Source organism: Puma concolor, chromosome A1, assembly GCF_028749965.1.
Source record: "Puma concolor isolate L17-30 chromosome A1, mPumCon1.1.hap2, whole genome shotgun sequence".
Classification (NCBI taxonomy): domain Eukaryota; kingdom Metazoa; phylum Chordata; class Mammalia; order Carnivora; family Felidae; genus Puma; species Puma concolor.
In genome coordinates, this window is record NC_141667.1 from 219,078,592 (window position 1) to 219,098,416 (window position 19,825).

The 19,825-nt window shown below is 39.9% G+C and overlaps 1 protein-coding gene across 2 annotated transcripts in view; it reads right to left on the minus strand.

Annotated features, from left to right (window-relative positions):
* SUCLA2 (succinate-CoA ligase ADP-forming subunit beta) overlaps positions 1 to 5,417 on the minus strand; it is a 44,652-nt gene extending 39,235 nt beyond the window's left edge. Inside the window, exons 1-2 of one of the 2 annotated variants that reach the window (XM_025923670.2) lie at positions 5,263 to 5,417; positions 252 to 432 (exon numbers count right to left, since the gene is read on the minus strand). In XM_025923670.2, the coding sequence (XP_025779455.1) occupies positions 252 to 432; positions 5,263 to 5,352 (271 nt within the window). In that variant the 5' untranslated portion in view covers positions 5,353 to 5,417. Of the gene's footprint in view, positions 1 to 251; positions 433 to 5,142; positions 5,162 to 5,262 lie in introns of those variants that run through there. The other variant, XM_086711888.1, reaches the window with a different exon arrangement.
* Positions 5,418 to 19,825: the final 14,408 nt, after the last annotated feature.

Genomic DNA, 19,825 nt, shown 5'->3' on the forward strand with positions numbered 1-19,825 from the left:
AAAACAGGACTTTAGATTCCTAATGCCAATGTAATTGATTCTTAAGTTACTAGCACTATGAGAGCTCATAATAATCTCATAATAATTTTAGAATGCCAACAATCATAAAGTTCCATCTTCTCTTTTAAGTAAATAAAATTTATTTAAAAAAAATAAAATAAAATAAAAACTGTAAGTTGCTATAAACCAAAAGTTCACATCTTATCAGAGTGCCCATGTCAAAGTGGCAAAAGTTTTTCTTAAGTTAGTACCTAATTTTTTGGCAACTGCATAAGCTTCATCTGGTGACTTTGCCACATGTCCTTTGGGAATGGAGACACCAGCTTCTTGCAACAATTCCATACTCATGTATTCATGTAGTGAGAGATTCCTTTTTTGCTGCTGCTGTATTTGGAGTCCATGGTTATTAAACAATCCAGAACTTCCCAGAACCTAGAGATATTGGAGACATATTATACATGATAGATATTTGGAAGTTATTATTAAAAACACCTTCTCAAAATACGTTTTTATATAGAATATTTGGCTCTTCATAACTATAATAAAACTGTTACATTAAATCATCAAAGTATAATATTCAGGCTACCTAAATTATAACCTAAGAGCTAGCCTACCTGCTAAATATCAAACATTACCCTTTAGTTTTAACTATTTCCTCATCATGTCTAGTCCTTATCTTTTATTTGAGCTTTACCACCATATCTCTAATGACCTACAGATTTCTACCTCAGTGCCAAATTCAGCAGATCTAAAACCAACCTCATCCTTCCCTTTCTTGTCTCCACCATTCTTTAAGCACCTAACAAATTGCTTGGCACTAGATAGGCAGTAGTTGAATGATCTAGTACCATTACTCTTTCATACACTCAAGACTCAAAACCCTGGTTTCACCTGTAGAGGTCACCGTAGTGTGCTGCTCAGATTCTCCTTTCAGAGCCCCAACTGCTGGGAGTGTTGGCTGCTGATAGCTCTCAGCTGAGTTCTTTCATTAGCACTTCCTTGCCCAAAGTCACACCTTCACATTGCAGCCTACATCCATGACTGGTCAACGGAGGTTAAGGTAAGGATATAAAGTCCTAGCACCTCGCCCCAATTTGGGATAATTCTGAAGGACCATCTTAGTTCCAGATCTCCCACAGGAAAGGCAAAGGCTCCTACTGCAACCACATGACAGTTCTACTTCTCCCTCTATTCAACCCTCCTGCCTTCACTCTCTCACAGGGGTTGATCCAGATGTCACTCTCCAGTTGACTTCCTCCATGAAACTCTTAATTTCACAGCCTGCAAATATCATTCAAATTCCTCAATCCTACCAACCTTATATGGCAATATGTAGAACAAATTAAGTGCTATGAAAGCTCTGAAAGAGTGAATTGAAATTGCACATTTAATTATCACCCATACATCTCCATTCTCTATTCACAGAAGGCAGAATACTGAAATATGGTTCATATGAAACACACAATATCATAAGAATTGAAGTTAAAGGAATTGTATATAAATGGTCTACTTCTTGAAGGGGATTCATGAACTATTTGCATCAAAATGCAAATGTACCTGGGATGTGTCTAAAACTGCCGATTCTGGGGCCCCACTCACATCCGAAAAGTCAGAATCTCTGGAATGGGCCTCAGGAAAGCTGCATTCGTAACAAGTCATTCCCCTGATAGTTAAGCACCCTACAGTTTGAGAACCACTAGTCTAAAAAGCCAATCACATCTAGTAACCACTTATTTCTGATTCATCTGGTAAGCCAAAATCCTGGATAACATTTCACCAGGGTAGCTCAACTCCCTGATTTAGTGTCACTTCAATATTAAAACACAGCAACATCCCAAACTGTTCAGCACACATCTACTTTCTGAAATCCCATTCCTGGGTATAAAGGCAACAGAAATTAGTGTTCAGTCTACCAAAAGGCAAATATATATTCAGGGACACCTGGGTGGCTCAGTTGGTTAAGCGTCCAACTCTTGATTTCGGCTCAGGTCATGATCTCTTGATTCATGAGAAACAGCCGTGCCTGGGGCTTTTGCACAAGAGCCTGCTTGGGGTTTTCTTTTTCTCTCTCTCTCTGTCCCTCCCCTACCCACACTGGCGCTGTGGTGCTCACGCACACTCTCTCAAAATAAATATTTTAAAAACTTAAAAAAAAAAAAAAGAAAGAAAGTTAATAGCAGGCTTATTCATAATAAATAAAAAATCAAAATGACCCAAATGCCCATCAATAAGATAATAAAATGTTATATTCATATACTAGGATACTACAGTTCAATTTTTAAAAAAAAAAAAAACCTATTGCTCACAATACAGGGCAGTAATCTCAAAAACCCAACTTTGAGGAAAAGAAACCACACACAAGAACACATACTTGTATTTTTTATATAGTTCAAAACCAGTCAAAATTGGTGATAGAATTAGTGGTCACCTTCTGTTAGGGAGTATTAATAGGGAGAGAGGACATGGGTGTTTTGGAGGGCTGCAAATATGACATACCATGATCAGAATGGTGGCTACACAGATGTATACATACATAAAAATTAATCTAGCTACCCAAATTGTACACTTTATATAAATTATACCTCAAAATAATAATAAAAATAAGGGGGAAAGGGAGTTTTTAGCACAGCTTGGTAAATTAGTTATACAAACATTTTTTGAATGCCTATATACCAGCACTGTGCTAGGGATGCTAAAAGAATAAAGCCAAATTGGCGTCAGCTGCAGAATTCATGTAGTATATATGAACATATAAATGAACAACTATAGCACATATAACAGCATTAACAGACTCATTAAGCAGCACCTAATTAACTGAACAGACTAGAAAAAATGCTACAGAGGCGTGATCTCAGTTAAAAAAAAAAAAAAAACCTAACAGCTATAAGGAACACTTTGGGAACAACTGGGGAAATCTGAGTCTAAATTTCCTAAGTATGATAACTATAGGTTTCCTAAGTATATAATAACTATATTGTGGTTATTTAGGAGAATGTCCTCATTTTTAAAAGGCATATGCTAAAACATCTAGGGATAAAGTGCCATGCTACCTGCTACTTACTCACAAATGGTTGAGCAAAAATAAACGGAATGGAATTTTATATACACACACACACACACACACACACACACACACACACACATGAATACAATTTTATAAAGATGAAGCAAATGTGGCAAAATGTTACATTTAGGTGAAGGCAATTACGTGCTCACTGTACTACTGCTGGCACATTTCTATCAGTTTGAAATTTTTCCCAAAAAAGTTCAAGGTAAACCAGTGAGTGACACAAAGCTCTGAGTATATTTTTACAGTTTCTTTCAAGTACCTATATTCACAAAGAATCGGTAGTATTCATAAAGTAATGCTGATTGCTTTTATACTACCTTAAAGGTTTTTTAATATCTACGGTATTGATAATCCTTTCCTTGCACCACTAGAAGTTATGACTTGAAATATCAGTTTTTAATTTCACTGGCAATACAAATCCCTGCATAATCACAAGGATTCCCACATTTAAGTCTTTGTCTTTCCTGACATCATCACTCAGAAGATTCCTACTGCCAAAAGGCCACCAATTCCTGGCTAAATTCCTAACCCACCACCCATTCAATGATTTACCTAGTTTAAATAATATGTATTCAAAAGTGGGTAAATGTGGTTACTGGGGAATGTGATTCACGACAACTAAGAAAATATCTTAAATTAGTTCATCTGCTTATAACCTGAACTATTTAATCAGAAATATACTGATAAGGAAGAGACAGAAACTAGAAGGGGTCAGAGAATTAAAACGTTTAAGAGCATTAGCTAAACTCAGTGTGTGACGGTGAACAAGTTTTCTAGGACGCTGCACCTCTGTGTTCTCATCTACAAAAGCAAGGGGTTAGACTAAGGGCCTTCCAAATTCTAAATCTGTATTATTTAATGTGAGAGTGGAAGAAAAGAGATATTAAGACAACATGCTAGGCATCTCCATATGGAGAGACAAAAGCTTTTAAAACAATTTCCAAAAGGATAAAAATTATGATGAAAACATATTTGTTCACCAAATCCTCATTTTCTGAAAACTAGACAGCACTTTTTAAGACTCATAAGAAGGAAGTTCAAGGCCAAAAAAAAAAAATCACTTCTCTTATTAAGAAGCATACTCATAGCATTTACCATCTCCAAGTTTTAAGTATGAACAGCTTCCAAAAAGAATAAAAGTCTAAATCAATTTATTTTTGTCATGTCTAAGGACTTAATTTCTGAACATAATCTAAAACACTGAAATTGACTTATGAAACCAATCATGCCCTTTCACAAGTCTGTATCAACTTTGGAAAACACAGGCCAAGTTTTTCCGAAAAAAGCGAAGAAAAAAGTGAAGAGCAGATTCAAGCACACAAACTTTGGAGCCAGCCAGTCTGGAATTAGGCCTTAGCTTTGACCTTACCTGCTTCCCGACCTGGCCCCAATTACTTGTTCTCTTAGCCACAGTTTCATCAATGATGAGTATATTAATGACGCCCTTAGAGCGTTGCTTAAAAGCCTAACGAGACGTAAAATGCTTATTTATTTAGCACAGTACCTGGAAACGGTAAACACTCCAAAACAAAACACCAACGAAACAAAAACCCGTGCTTACTATGTTATACTCTCTACAGAAATGAAGTGATCCAAAAGATAACTGTCTTCCCCAGTTGGTAAGCTAACAAACATCATCTTATTCCCACGGTTAACACCAACAGTACACAACTCCTTGGGAGAGGTGGGAAACTTCTTGCCTCGTCCCAAAAAAGGCCAGTCAGCAAGCTGGTCCTGTGAAGTCATTCCCACCTATGACAGCTCCCAAGGGACACGAAAGTACATGTGAAGGGCATTTCCCCCTCCCCATAGAAGGGCCGCAGAAGCCTCGGCCCACCTTGCGGGGCACAGAAAAAGGAGCAGAAACTGCCCAAGCACCTCCACCTCCACTTGGAAGCGCCCTCCACCGGCCTCCCTGCGGCCCCTCGGCTACTGGGTGAGTAGCCGCAGCCAGATGGCCCGGGAGCAGAGCAGCGCAAACATGAGCCCGCTCTCTGTCACGGCAGGCAGCACTCCAGGGCATGCCGCCCGCGGTCCCGGCTGGGCACCCCATGTCACGCAATGTCACCTACTGCGAAGTGACCCCGAGCCGGGCCTCAGATCCCCTCACACCTCGCCCACAGGAACCAGGTCTCCCACCTCGCCCTTTCTCCTGCCGGCCCTCCAAGCGAGAGCCGGCTGGGCCGCAATACCTGGGCGGCGGCCCGCAGCGCCGGCCGGGACCCGCAGCTTCTAAGGGCGGCTGTGGCCAATAGCCGGCTGTAGAACATGGAGGCCGCCATTTCTGAGCCCGACCCCGTCCCCTCGGCACCGTGCGCAGGCGCAGAGGCGCAAGGCGGCCGGCGACCCAGCTGCCTGCGACGCGCACTCCACCCCTCGCCCCACCCTTCGCGGGCGGGACCTCGGTTAACTCTGCAGATGCGGACTTTCTTAGCAGGGATTACCAGCTCAAGCAAAGTTGGGTTTGGCGGGCACGGAGCAAACTTTGACCCTTAGAAGTCAGCACCGCAGCCTTAATAGCCAACCTGTGGCCAGAAGGCAACCTGAACACTTCCTAGTAAAGTGGTAAGATGTGGTATTGGAAAGACGACCATCGCCACCATCTGTGAGATCTTAACTTCTCTGGGCCTTAGTTACCTTATCTGTAGGATGGGGTTCATTTAAAAAATAAGTACTCTATGTCTGCGTTCATAGAGCAGTGAGGGGGGAGAAAAGGCGACTCTGCCTTCAAAAAAAAAAAAAAAAGATCAGTCACTACTTACCAATCCAGATGGCACACCAGCATCACCTGGGAAGCTTTAGACAATTTCCTTCACCAGGCCCATCTGAGGAGTAGAGTCTTATGTGTATCTCTTAATGAGATACACACATTGACAATTGAAAACCCTGATGACGTGTGCCCCATCAAGAATTGACCATTGGACGGATGACTGGGCGCTTGTTCACTGGATATCTAGCTATAAAATGTGTCAAAGTTTTCAGTATAAGATGTTAACCCAGGAATGGATGGGTGTGGCTGACAAGTATCATCCAGACTCTGGCACCTGCTTCTGAAGTGCAGTAGCGCAATGCACCGAACAGCGATGTATAAAGAAAAAAGTGAATCCGAAACAAGCAGCCTCTCCGCTTACGGAATGGAAAGGGGCTTTTTGCAGCCCCCAGAATCTCTGAGCTTTTAAAGGCAAGACATTCTCAAGGACTTTTTCATTTCATTGGCACTCATGAAGGACTGTCCTCAAGGCTCCTTTCATCACTAAAAGACACCATGTGCAGTTAGAAACAGGGAAGGGAAAAACAGACACTGGTAGTTCAAATGTCTCTTCTTCCACCCTTCTACTGCCCATCATTGCCAATCAAATAAAATCTGGGGAATGCTCTGGGGCGCCTGGGAGGCTCAGTCTCTTAAATGTCCTACTCTTGATTTCGGCCCAGGTCATGATCTCACGTTTCATGAGATAGAGCCCCCAGTTGGGTTCTGTGCTGACAGCCCAGAGCCTGTTTAGGATTCTCTTTCTCCCTCTCTCTGTTCCTCCCCTACTTGCACTCTCCCTCTCTCTCTCTCTCTCTCTCTCTCAAAATAAATAAATCAATAAACATTTTTTTAAAAATCTGGATAATCTGTCTAAAAAGCTGTGGCTGGGACCTACCAGTTTCTGTTAGGAACACATATCCCATCAGCTATGAATAGGATGTACTTATTTTCAAGCCATTTCTATTTAATTGCTAGTAACACAGAAGCTGAGCTACCAGATCAAACCAACCATCTGAGTCTAAGGCCGCTTATTTAAAGGGTAAACTCAGAATAAGGTCCCATGGGTAAACACAGAACAAGTCCATGAACTTAAATAAGATGTAAGGCTAGAATTCTTCTAGGAGCCTTACTGGCTTCACACCCTTCCAGTCCACGTCACAGGTGATCCATTAAACCTGTCTCCTGGTGTGTCTTTTTCGATACTAGCTTAAAAACAGGCAAAGCAGCAGCAAAAATATGGGATAAGCCGAGGAATGAGAAAGAGAACATGCAGATCTTGTGGGGCCGGCTCCTTTGGAAGCCTAAGCAAGGGGGCAGAGGTGCACTCCTTCCTCAGCACTCCTTGACTGTGACCAGAGCTCTGTATGTCTTCATACCTCACTAAAAGAATTCAGTGAGGTGAAATGATGGGACTCCTACCTGCTAACCTCGTTTTGTTTTTAGACAATCAGCCTTGAAAAATGAAATTGCTTTACTAAGAAACTACTTTTTCCACAGCAAAAACTTTTGTAATTCTTATCTGCAAGGATCTCAGAAACTAGTAGTAGGCGGAATGTAGAAGGTAGAACATGTTAAGGTGGAGGGTAGAGCCAGAGTATATGAGGAAGACGGGAAAAAGGAATTATTCTTCACATACAATGGCCTGTAGTCTCCCACTGTGTCTATTTCTACCTTCTACTTGGAGATTAAGGACCGAGGTGGTGTGCAGGAAAAGCGGGGGGATGTCCTAAGGAAGAGAAGACTTTAATTTTTTCACAGTCCTTTAAAATAATTAAAGTTTTTAACCCTGCACATTTTATTGCCCAGAGCAAAGCCTATTGGTTAGGTGATGGGAGTTAAGGAGTGCACTTGATGAGCACCGAGTGATATATGGAATTGTTGAATTACTATATTGTATACCTGAAACTAATATAACACTGTATGTTAACTAACTAGAATTAAAATAAAAACTTAAAAAAAATCTTTAACTCAACAAATAACTTTGCAGTATGTGAGTCAAATGTAAATGGAGCTATAGAAGAAAGAGCTGACTTAGATAGGCACTGCCTATCAGTGTTAACACTAACTAGATTTAACAGACCTAGATACACAGCCAGTTAGTGAGTGCAGACTTATCAACACAGATGAGAAAAGTGGCTGTCGTGTATGACTTTGAAAATTCAATGGATAAAATGGAGGCTAATTCAAACTTAGAAACAAATATGAAAATTCAACGAGTCACAGAAAAGACGCTTGGTTTGTATTGTAAGTCACGAAAAGAAGGAGGAAAGTTTGAAATGTAGTTCAAATTACTCTTGCTAAATTTTTTTTACAGAGAAATGAAATGTGAAATTCTCAAAAGAAATAATAAACTTTCCTATTGTTAACTATGGAATTAATAGAATTACAAAGTGCTACAGAAACAACTTCCAATATATTTGCTTACCCTGAACTTCTACTGAGGGCTGAGTGAATAATAGCTATTTACTGAACACTTAGTTTTTGCCAGATCCTTACATTTTTTTTCTATCCTTTATGGTGCCATAAGACATTTTCAGAATTCTCTGATTTTCATCTTATTTTATTTTACCCATCCAACCTCTGCCACAGAAACAGTTACCAGATCTATACAGGTTCTTGAACTAAAGATTAGGGGTGAAGAAAGATGAGTAACAGAGTATGGGACAGCTGTATGTTTACACAGGATTTCTCTTAGTTCTCTTAAAGCCTCAGAAATAATAGTAGAAACACTTATCTAGACCAACCTAGAACGGCAGTGGCAAAGGGCAAAGAGAAATACATCTTCTTAGTAATCCTCACAATCCTGCATTTTACAGAAGGAAAAACAGAGGCTCAGGAACAGTGAGTAATTTGCCCAGGGTCACAGCTTTTACCAGCACAAAAATCTGAACCCAATTCTGTATTAACCAGATGAGAATTTGAGATAATAACTGAGATTCATATCATCTTATCATTTTATTTAACCTTTTACCTTTTACTCCACTTAGTTAATAGTATTCACCACCTAAAGGAAAGAATGATGGTACAGAGCATCAGAGGACAGGTTTTGAGATGTAAATGCAAGCGCTTGGAATTACAAGGGACTGAACTTCAAGTTTCAAAAGCCAGAACCAAGAAGGGCTCTAGGAAAGTTGATGCTTTAGAACTGGAATTATCTTGTCCCTAAAGAAGATAGAGAGAGGAAAGTGGGAGGGAAGCAAGGAACAGTGGTGGTTCCTTGACGAGGTCCCCTATGTTTTGCACTCTCCAAGGCCACTGTCTCCAGGATGAAGGGTAATTCCACCCCCAAAGAGATTTGGGGATCTAAAACAAGGAGTATTGGAAGGAGACACAAAATCCCTTGAGCACAGTGGCAGCACAGGAGTGGAGGCCAGTATACCCCTTTAGATGGAGCTGAATCATATTCTTAGGATATATGCCCATCCTACCAAAGCTGGGGAAGCCTGCAAAGGCTTGCAGAACCCTCAAGAGCTATGTAGACAAGCATTGAGAGACGACAGGTAGAAACATGGAAGGATAGATTTGTAAAGAACAATGACACAGAGCATATGGGAAGAGGGATGTGACAATAAATGTCAGTTAGATAATAATACCAAAGGCTAGATGTTCCCTGTTCATCTGTCACTGCATATATATCTCCTGGATCGAAGAAGGCAGGAGGGGGATAGATCCTGATTTAACAGAGATTAAGATTCTGGCACTTGATGTAATAAGGTTAATGATGAGAATTCAACTTCAGATGTAGAAAAATAGTCATATTTCTCCCACACATGAAAATATGAAATGAACGTGGTACCACTGCTCCACTGCTCCATTGTTGAGGTAGAAGATTCTTTTGTCCTGCCCCAGCCTTGTCATACTTCCATTTTGAGGCTCTGAGAGGACATTGACTTGACGAGTCTCCTGAACCAGTATCAACTTTGGCTGCTTCCAAGAATCACCTGGAGAACTTTTAAAAATACCTTTGCTTAGGCCCCACCACCAAAGAGTCTAATTCAATTGTCTGGAGACGGACCTAGAGTGGTATTCTATATGAGTTCCCCTAATGTTTCTAATAAGCACCCAGTAATGACAATCATTCCTGTCTTGCTCCTTCCGCCACTATCCTCTCTGTCTCACTGGAGAACTCAGTAAGGAAAAAGGCAACCACTATAGGTGAGCACTGGATTTAACATCAGTAGACTTGGATTAAACTCTAGTTCTGCCACATGCTAGTTGTATGGTCTTTTTTTTTTTTTTTTTAAGTTCATTTATTTATTTTGAGACAGATGGCGAGAGACAGAATCCCAAGCAGTCTCCTTGCTGTGAGCACAGAGCCTGATGTAGGGCTCAAACTCACAAACTGTGAGATCATGACCTGAACTGGAGTCTAGCTCTCTACCAACTGAGCCACCCAGGCACCCCTAGCTATATGGTCTTAAGCAAGTCACATATTCTGAGTCCCAGGTTCCATGTTTGTAAAAATAAGTGTGTTCATCTTCAACAGCTGTTGTAACAAATTGCCACAAACCTGATGGTTTTAAAACAACATAAATCTATTCTCTCTCAGTTCTGGAAGCCGTAAGTCCAAAATCATTATCACTGGGCTGAATTCAAGGTGTCAACACTCCTTCTTTAGGGGAAAATCTGCTCCTTGCCTTTTCCAGGTGGCTCCTGGTACTCCTTAGCCTGTGGCTACTTCACTCAAATCTCTACCTCCTTCTCTTCTGTGTCAAATCTTTCCATTTATAAGGATATGTGTACATTTAGAGCCTACTATAATCCATGATAATCTTCCCAACTCAAGATCTTTAATTTAATCACTAAGAGAGAGAAAGACTCGTTTTAAGGAATTAGCTCATGGAATTAGGAAGCCTGACAAATCTAAAATCTGCAGGATGAACTGTCAGGCTAGAAACCCAGGGAAAAGCTGATGTTGCAGTCCAAGTCCAAAGGCCATCAGGCGGGAGACACAGGAAGAGATGCTGTTTCCTTCAAATCTGAAGCCAATCAGGCTGGAAATTCTTTCTTTTGGGAGAGGCCAGTCTTTTGTTCTCTGTGGGTCTTCAACCGATTGGGTGCGGCCCACCCATGTCATAGCAATCTGTTTTACTAAAAAGTTCAATGTTTTAATGTAAATCTCATACAAAAACACCTTCATAGAAATACCCACCATAATGTTTGACCAAATATCTGGGCACCATGGCCCAGCCAAATTGACACATGAAATTAACCATCACAGATATAAATATGTGTGTTTGCATGTTCTGTCCACCAGGGAGGCCTGGGAGCAGCAACATCCAATAACAATATGCACTAAAGGTATTAAAGGTTCCAAAGGTACTTTTAGCAGTAGCACAGTAATTGTGAAGAATCAATACCTAGTAAATTTAATAAAATGAAAGCTGTTGGGAAAACAGATAACATGCAAATCACCAGGTATTAGCGACTTACTATTGATACTTATCACAAAACACCATCTATATTATATTAGAGGAAAATTCAAGGCTGCAAGAAAGCTTGCTACTATAATGGGAGGAAGACACATTTTAGGAAATCAGCATGGCAAGCTACTAAAGTAGAGGTAACTCTTATTGTCTAATTGTCTCAGAGGGATATTACTTTGAAACTAGATGAGAAACTTTTAAACATAATTGTCCCTTACCTGAAGCATCTACAAGGATATATGCTTTATTTCAACACAACTAAGAACTAGAAATGTGTATTTGTCTGCTTTAGCTAGACTATGCTGCAGTAACAAACAGCCCCCAACATCTCAATGGCTTACAACAGTAGTTTATTTCTCATTCATGTTCCATGTCAGGGGTTTCACGTTGGCTGCAACTCTGCTCCATATTTCTTCTCATTCTAGGACCCAGATTGAAGGAACAATCCCCATCTGGATATGACATTCTTACAGCAGACAAAAATGTTGACCTTGTGGGAAATAGCAATGGCTCTTAAAGCTTCTGCTAAGAGCTGGCATATTGTAATCTCTCTCTCATTAAAGGAAGTGAAATGGCTAAACCTAATAATAAGCCAGAGACTTATATTCCTTCCAAGGATGTGCCACAAATCACATGGCAATGGGTAGGTATATGCAATCATTTTTTGTAGGGAAGGGGGTCAGTGAATATTTGGGAATAATAATGCAATCCATCACAAAGTGCATTCACTTACTGAGCAAGTACCATGGTGGTAAGCACTGGAAAAATACAGTGAAGACGAAAGACATTGTATCCTTAGTTGCTTAGGGGATAACTACCAGAGCATGCCTGCTATGGGGCATACACTACACTAGATCTTCTACTTATGGTGTCCCATTTAAGTCTTTTCATAACCCTCTAAGCTATTATAGATACTCATCACTCTCATTTTAAGAGAAAACTGTGGTTGGCTAAAGGATCCAAGATCTCTCTGATAGTTTGTAAAAATGGCCACAAATTCTTCTGCTCCCTGCATCCATACTTTGCAATGGAACATGGCAGATCTTCCCATCAAGAAGCAGAAACTATTGCTCCACTCTTAAATCTGAGTTGGCCACGTGACTTGCTTCGGCCAATGAGACATTAACAAATGTGACAAGCAGAGGTGTGCACACTGGGGCTTGCCCTTTTGCTGTTCCTGAATCGTGACACTATAAGAACAAGTCCAGGCTACTCTGACCTGCCCTGCCCTTAAGGATAGTTGTAAATAGAGAGGCAAGAGGTGAGTGAAACGTCAGTTTTTCTTTTCTGTGATCTTCAGCCTGGAAAAGGAAGGCTCATAGATGAGCAAGGGCAGTATTGAAGGCAGAAGAAGATTCTTTTGTTCTGCCCCAGCCTTGTCACCCTTCCATTTTGAGGCTCTGAGAGGATATCGCCTCTTAGAGAGTCTCCTGAAGCAGAACACACTTGGTAACATGGTCTAGTCAGGCAGAGGTTGGCTAATAGCCAACTTTGGTTGTTACGTGGGGACTCCACATTTCCTGCCTGCCAGATCCCTAGGCACATGTTAAGCCTACATAGATTCAAGGAAACTGTCTTCCAAAAGTGTTACAAGCCACATATATCAACTTCATACATCTGGACATCTTAAGTAAAAATAAGGAGGAGAAAGGTGACTGAAAGGCCAAGAGAGACTGAATGTGATTTAAGGGGCCTGACTAAATTATTAGACTGGACTCTTTTGAACCAGATTGAATATTTAATGAATTCTCTACAGACCCATATCCCAACTAATGACAAAGAATTTGGGGAGAAAATTGGAAGGAGGGTAGGAAGGAAGGGAGGAGGAAGAGAGAAAGAGAGTCATTATTTTTGTACATCTGAGTTATGATGTGAATCAAATTGTGATTCTGCTATAATGCATACAATGCCATACTACATAAAACCGTAAGGTGGGTTCTTGAGTTATTTACAGCTTTGAATATCAAACACGGATCAGGCTGCGAGGGAAACAGTCCTCTCCTGGTAAAGTCCTGGAATCCGGCAGGGAAAGGGCCCTTGTGTGCCTGGCTACCTACCCTTCGGCTGGGAATCTGGATAAACTAGGAAGGAGATGTGGCAATAAGAAGCTGTTTTAGGTTCTCACGCTCTAATAACTACTGGTATACCCTGTTCAACGAATAGGGAACTCTCCAAAAGGGAATTGTGACATGTGGATTCTCTAGAAAAGAGTTAAGTATCAACTAAGTGGGTTGATTTACACTTCTTTTGTGTGATTCATAAACATATGAATGGTGTCTTTTTCCCCCGTCATAACTATTTGTATTTCATGTGGATCATGCCACTGTTTTACATAAGCATAAATGTATCAGGGAAAACTGTTTTCTAGTTTGCTCAAATACATTGAAACTATTTTGTTATACCGATAATTGACGTGAAATGTTGCGGTTTGGGAGCTAATAACGGTCAAGAAAGAATTCTTGAGAACTCTTTGGTGAAAAATGGTGGTTTTATTAAAACATGGGGACAAGACTTATGAGCAGAAAGAGCTGCACCGAAGTCGTGAAAAGTGGCTGATTATATACTTTCAAGTTGGGAGGAGGAATTTGGAAGAAGGGTTTCTAGGACCATGAGGGGCTAGCTGCTGTTGGGGAAAGGTCGTTTACTACTGTCTAGTAAAACCTTAGTCATGAGACTCTTCAGATATGTATCAGTGGGCCATATGTTTGAAGGATAATTGCTAACATGTATCTTGGGAGGGTAAGGGGCAGAGATAAAGGAAGTTTCCAAAGGGATTATCACACGTTTAAGTAAACTTACAGGAACCTGGAGGTCAGGCTAAGGTCAAGCTAAGGTTGCCTTTTGCCTCTCTCTAGCAATGTATTAACATCGAAGCAATTGAGTTCCCAGAGGAAGGTTACCCTGCCTGTCCCACGTACTTGTCAATGGGCTGTAAGTTATAAGAAAATTTAATTTTTTATCTTTTGCCGTTGTTCTCCACATCAGTAATGAGGAGAGAAGCTTCTGTTTAAGTATTCATCTATAGGGCACTTACAGGTGAGTCACTGCTCTGAGTCCCCAGGACACCAAGATCAAAGACATTCTCCTTGACCTTAGTGCTTCTCTGGGCTGATGCTATTCTTTTTTCACATCTTTACAAGATTCTTCAAAGTGTAGGCAAGACCAGGCTGTGACATACAACCAGACTTTATTGATGGTAAAATGAAATTATAAACCCAAAAGAGAAAACTTTAAACTGGCTACTAAATGTGACTTCTGAATATCACAGGCTGTCCTCACCTACCACTCCTTTAGCCCCTGACTTCCTATTACGTGTTAGGAGTGGCCTACTCTCCTTAACAGGAATGAGTGACCTAGAACATACCCACCCCTCCCCTTCCCCCAGCTCAGGCTCCAGCCTAAGACTAGCTCCCAGGAAACACCACAATCTTCAGAAAACAGCTCCACACACAAGGATGACAACTTTTGACATTGGTAAATAGAGCAGTTTAGCTCTGTGCTGCCTTGAACCTCTGCACCGCTGAATTGCAACTCAACTTTTTCTTTCCACAAAGTTCATATTGCTTTTTTCTTTTTTTGTTTCTTTTTTTAAAGTCAGATTTATTGAGGTGTAATATACATATAGTAAAATTCATTCATTTTAGTGCATAGTTCTATGAGATTTAACAAACACATGGTCATGTTACCGCTGCCACAATCAAAATATAGAACAGTTCCTTCATCCACAAACATCCCTTGTGCCCTTATAGTCAGCCCCTTCACAAGGTCAGCCCCAGGCAAAACTGACCTGTTTGCTATGTCTGTAGTTCCCTCTGTTCTAGAGTGTCACATAAATGAAATCATATACATGGCAGCTCTTTATATCTGATTTCTTTCACTTAATATAATGTAAATTTATCCATGTTAAATGTATCAGAAGTTTATTCCTTTATATTGCTGAGTAGTTTTCTATTGTACGAACTTACTACATTGTATGAATGTACTACAGCTGATTTATCCATTTGCCAATAGAAGACCATTTGAATTATTTCCAGTTTTTGATAATTATGAATAAAGCCACTATAATATTTGCATATAGGTCTTTGAACATAAGTTTTCATTTCTTCTGGGTAAGTTTCTAAGAATGGGATTGCTGAGTTGTAGGATAAACCTATGCTTAACATTATACAAAACAGTAAATTGCTTTCCAAAGTGGCTGTACCACTTTGCATTCCCACTGATGTGGAAATAAATGTTGGGGTTTAGAGCCGATGACCAAGAAAGAATTCTTGAGACCTCTTTGTTACAAAAAAGTGGTTTTATTAAAGTGCAGGGACAGGACGCATGGGCAGAAAGAGCTGCACTGGGGTTGTGAGGGGTGACTGATTATACACTTTCAAGTTGGGAGGGGGATATGGATAGTATTAAATCTCTAAGGAATTTTGGAAGCAAGGTTCCCAGGACCTTGAGAGGGCTAACTATTGTTAGGAAAAGGTCATTTATTAATGATTAGTAAAAGCTGAGTAATGAGACCCTTCAGATGTGTATCAGCAGGCCATATTCTTGGAGGATGATTGTTAACATAGATCTTGGGGGGGTAGAGATAAAGCAAGTTTCCAAAGGAATTTTTATATGTCATAGACTTACAGGATCCCGGAGCTGGGGATAATGTTAAGCGAAGGTTCCCTTTGGCCCCTTAGCAAAGTATCATCACTGAGGCATCTGAGTTCCTAGAGGAATGCCACTCTGCCTGTTTCAAGGACTTGTCAGTGCAGTGGGCTGTAGGCAGTAAGGAAATTTAATTTTTTTCTTTTGCTTTTGTTTCCCACATCCCCTGCCAACAATGTATGAGAATTCTAACTGGACTGCCAGCACTTGGTATTACCAGTTTTTGTGGTAAAAAAAAAAAAAAAAAAAAAAAAAAAAAATCTTATTCATTCCAGTAGATCTATACAGGTGCCTCAGTGTAGTTTAAATTTTTAATGACTCATTATGTTGCACATATTTATATGTGTTTATTTGCCACTCATATCTCTTTTTGGTGAAATCTCAGCTCAATCATTTTGCCCATTTATTTATCGGGTTGTTAGCTTTTTTGTTTTTGGTCTTGAGGATTCCTTACATATTCTAGATCCAAATCCTTTGTCAGAAATGTGATTTGCAAATTTTTCTCCAAAGTCTGCAGCTTATCTTTTCATTTTTTTTAAATATTTATTTATTTTTGAGACACAGAGAGACAGAGCATAAATGGGGGAGGGTCAGAGAGAGAGGGAGACACAGAATCCAAAACAGGCTCCAGGCTCTGAGCCGTCAGCACAGAGCCCGATGCGGGGCTCAAACTCACAGACCGCGAGATCAGTACCTGAGCCGAAGTCGGACGCTTAACCGACCGAGCCACCCAGGCGCCTCTATCTTTTCATTTTTAAAAATAGTGTATGTCTTAGTTACCTCAGGCTTCTAAAATCAAATATCTACCATGCACTGGGTGTCTTAAACAACAGACATTTGTTTCTAACAGTCCTGGAGGCTGCGAAGTCCAAGATCAAGGTGCCAGCAGATTCTTGTGAGAGCCGTCTTTCTAGTGTGCAGCCACCTTCTTCTTATGTCCTCACATGTTGGGGAGAGATCAGCTCTCTGGTCTCTGATAAAGGCACTGATCCCATCATGAGGATCTCACCCTTATGACCTCATCTAAATCCCAAAGCCCCCGTAATCAAATATATTTGGGGGTTCGGCTTCAACATATAAAGTTGGGGAGGGGTGAAATACAATTCAGTCCATAATAGTGTCTCTCAAAGAGAGTAAGTTTTAAATTTTGAGGAAGTCCAAATTATCAATTTTTTTTTTAACAGATCATACCTTTGGTGTCTTATCTAACAAATCTATGCCTACCCAGATCACAAAGATATGCTCATATTTTTTTATAGAAAATATATACTTTTAGGTGTTTTTATTTAGGAATAGTCTTTTATGAATGACCTGTTATACGTGGCACCAAGTATAAATTAAATGATCCTTTGCTGTTGTTCTAACACCGTCTGTTAAAAAAGGTCTATTTCTGACCTCTCCATTCTGTCCATTGATTTATGTGTCTATGCTTTTATAAATACCATATTTTTTAAATTAGTGTGGCTTTATCCTCAGTCTTGAAATCAGGTAGTAAGAATCCTTCAAATTTCTCCTTTTTAAAACTTGTTTTGATTATTCTATTCCTTTGCATTTCTAAATAAAATTTAAAATCAGTCCATTTCTACTGGGGGAAAAAAAAAGCCTCCTGGTATTTTGGTTGGGATATCACTGAATCCATATAAATTAATTTGAAGACATTTGTCAGATTAACAATATGGAGTCCTCTGGGGCACCCATATGGCTCAGTTCGATAGGCATCTGACTCTTGATTTCAGCTCATGATCTCATGGTTCAAGCCCTGCATCGGGCTCTGTGCTGACAGCGCGGAACCTGCTTGGGATCCTCTCTCTCTCCCTTTCTCTGCCCCTCCCCCACTGGTGTGTGTTCTCTCAAAATAAATAAATTAACTTAAAAAAAACCAATATGGAGACTTCTGGTCCATGATCACGTATTTTTCTCCTTTTATTTAATTTCCCTCAGTGATTTTCAATAGTTTTCGGTATACAGGTTTTGCACATCTTTTGCCAGATTTATCCCCTAGTATTTTATATTTTCTAGGATATTGGTTTTGAACTCAGTTTCCGAATTTATTAAATATTATTTATTATTTACTTATTTTATAATGAGGCATTGAATACCTCATGTAATTTACTGAATGCTGTACTGAGTGGAAAACAGAAGGTTGCATAGGTACCGGCACTGATGGCTCACTACTGCTGCCCAGCATCACAACCTGCTGCCCACATGCCATGCCCCCACCCTGGGAAAACATCGGAATTCTAAATTCAAATCATGGTTTCTACTGATTGTGTATTGCTTTTACACCATCATAAAGTAAAAAAAAATCATAAATAGAACCATCGTAAGTTGGGACTACCCATATATCGAAATATAATTGATTTGTGTATACTGACCTTGAATCCTAGAAACTTGCTAAATTTGTTTCAGGAGCTTTTTTGTGGACTTCTTAGGATTGTTTGTGAATGGAGACAGTTACTTCTTCCTTCCTGATTTAACGGTCTTTTACGGATATTTCTTGATTTTATTGGTTGCACTTACTAGAATCTCCAGCAATGTGATGACTTAAAGTGATATCCTTGCTTCTCTCAAATCTTAAGTCTTTCACCATTGTATTAGACAGCTAGGGCTGCCATAAGGAAGTACCCCAGCCTAACTGGCTTAAATAACATGTATTTTCACACAATTCTGGAGTCTAGAAGTCTAAGATCAAGGTGTCAGTGGGACTGGCTTTTCCTGAGGCCTCTCTTCTTAGCCTGTCTTCTCCCTTTGTTTTTACATGGTTTTTCCTCTGTGTTTGTGCCTTAATCTCCTCTTCTTTAAGGACAACAGTCATATTGGATTAGGAGTCACCCTAACGACTCATTTTAACTCAATTACCTCTTTAAAGGCCCTATCTCTGAATACAGCTATAATCTGAGGTACTGGGGGGTTAGGACTCCAATAGACAAATTTAGTGAGGGGACCTAACTGAGACCATAACAACTATTAAATATGTTAGTTGTAGGTCTCTGTAGATGCCCTATTGTCAGGTTGTTAAAATTCTCTTTTAAATCTTTTTGCTTAAATCTTTTTAAAATCATAAATAAGTCTTGAATTTTCTCAAGTTTTTTTCTGCATCTATTAGGATGATTATATGTGTTTCCTCTTTCTCTCTTTTAATACAGTAAATTACATTGATTTTTCAAATATTAAGCCCACCCTGTATTTTACCCTTGTCCAGTGGTGACATATTATCCTTTCTATATGTTGCCAATTTTTATTTGGGAAAATATTACAGAATATCTTTCTGATACCTAACTTATTAAAGGATGCATTTGTGGGTGGAAGGACAGATGCTGTACAAGTGTTTAGTCACTCACCTGAACATAAATAATAAGCTTATTACTCTGAAATACAAAGGCAAATGTCAGAAATAATAGTTCAAAGAGCTAAAAGTGAATGAAAGGAGTACTAGGGGGTAAAGTTTTCCCTACCCATCCTTACTTCATTTTCTACCATTTGACTTTTTAAATTATATGTACATTATTTTGGTAGAAGTAAAACTTATTTTAATTTTTTTTTAATGTTTCACTTATTCTTAGAGAGAGACAGAGCATGAGCGGGTGAAGGGCTGAGCAAGAGGGACACAGAATCCGAAGCAGGCTCCAGGCTCTGAGCTGTCAGCACAGAGCCTGACACCAGGCTTGAACTCACAGGCTGCGAGATCATGACCTGAGCCGAAGTCAGACGCCCAACAAACTGAGCCACCCAGGCGCCCCGAACTTAATTTATTTTAATGAAAAAAAAATTTAAATCCTCCCCATTCAAAGTCTAGTTATTTGTTCGTTTTTAGTTCACTTTCATTACAATTCTGTTTCAGGTGGGATTATTTTGCCAGTGCATGGTGTGCAAACAACTGGAACAGTGCCTGTCTTTCCTCTCAAATATCTAGCTCCTTCCAGCACAATT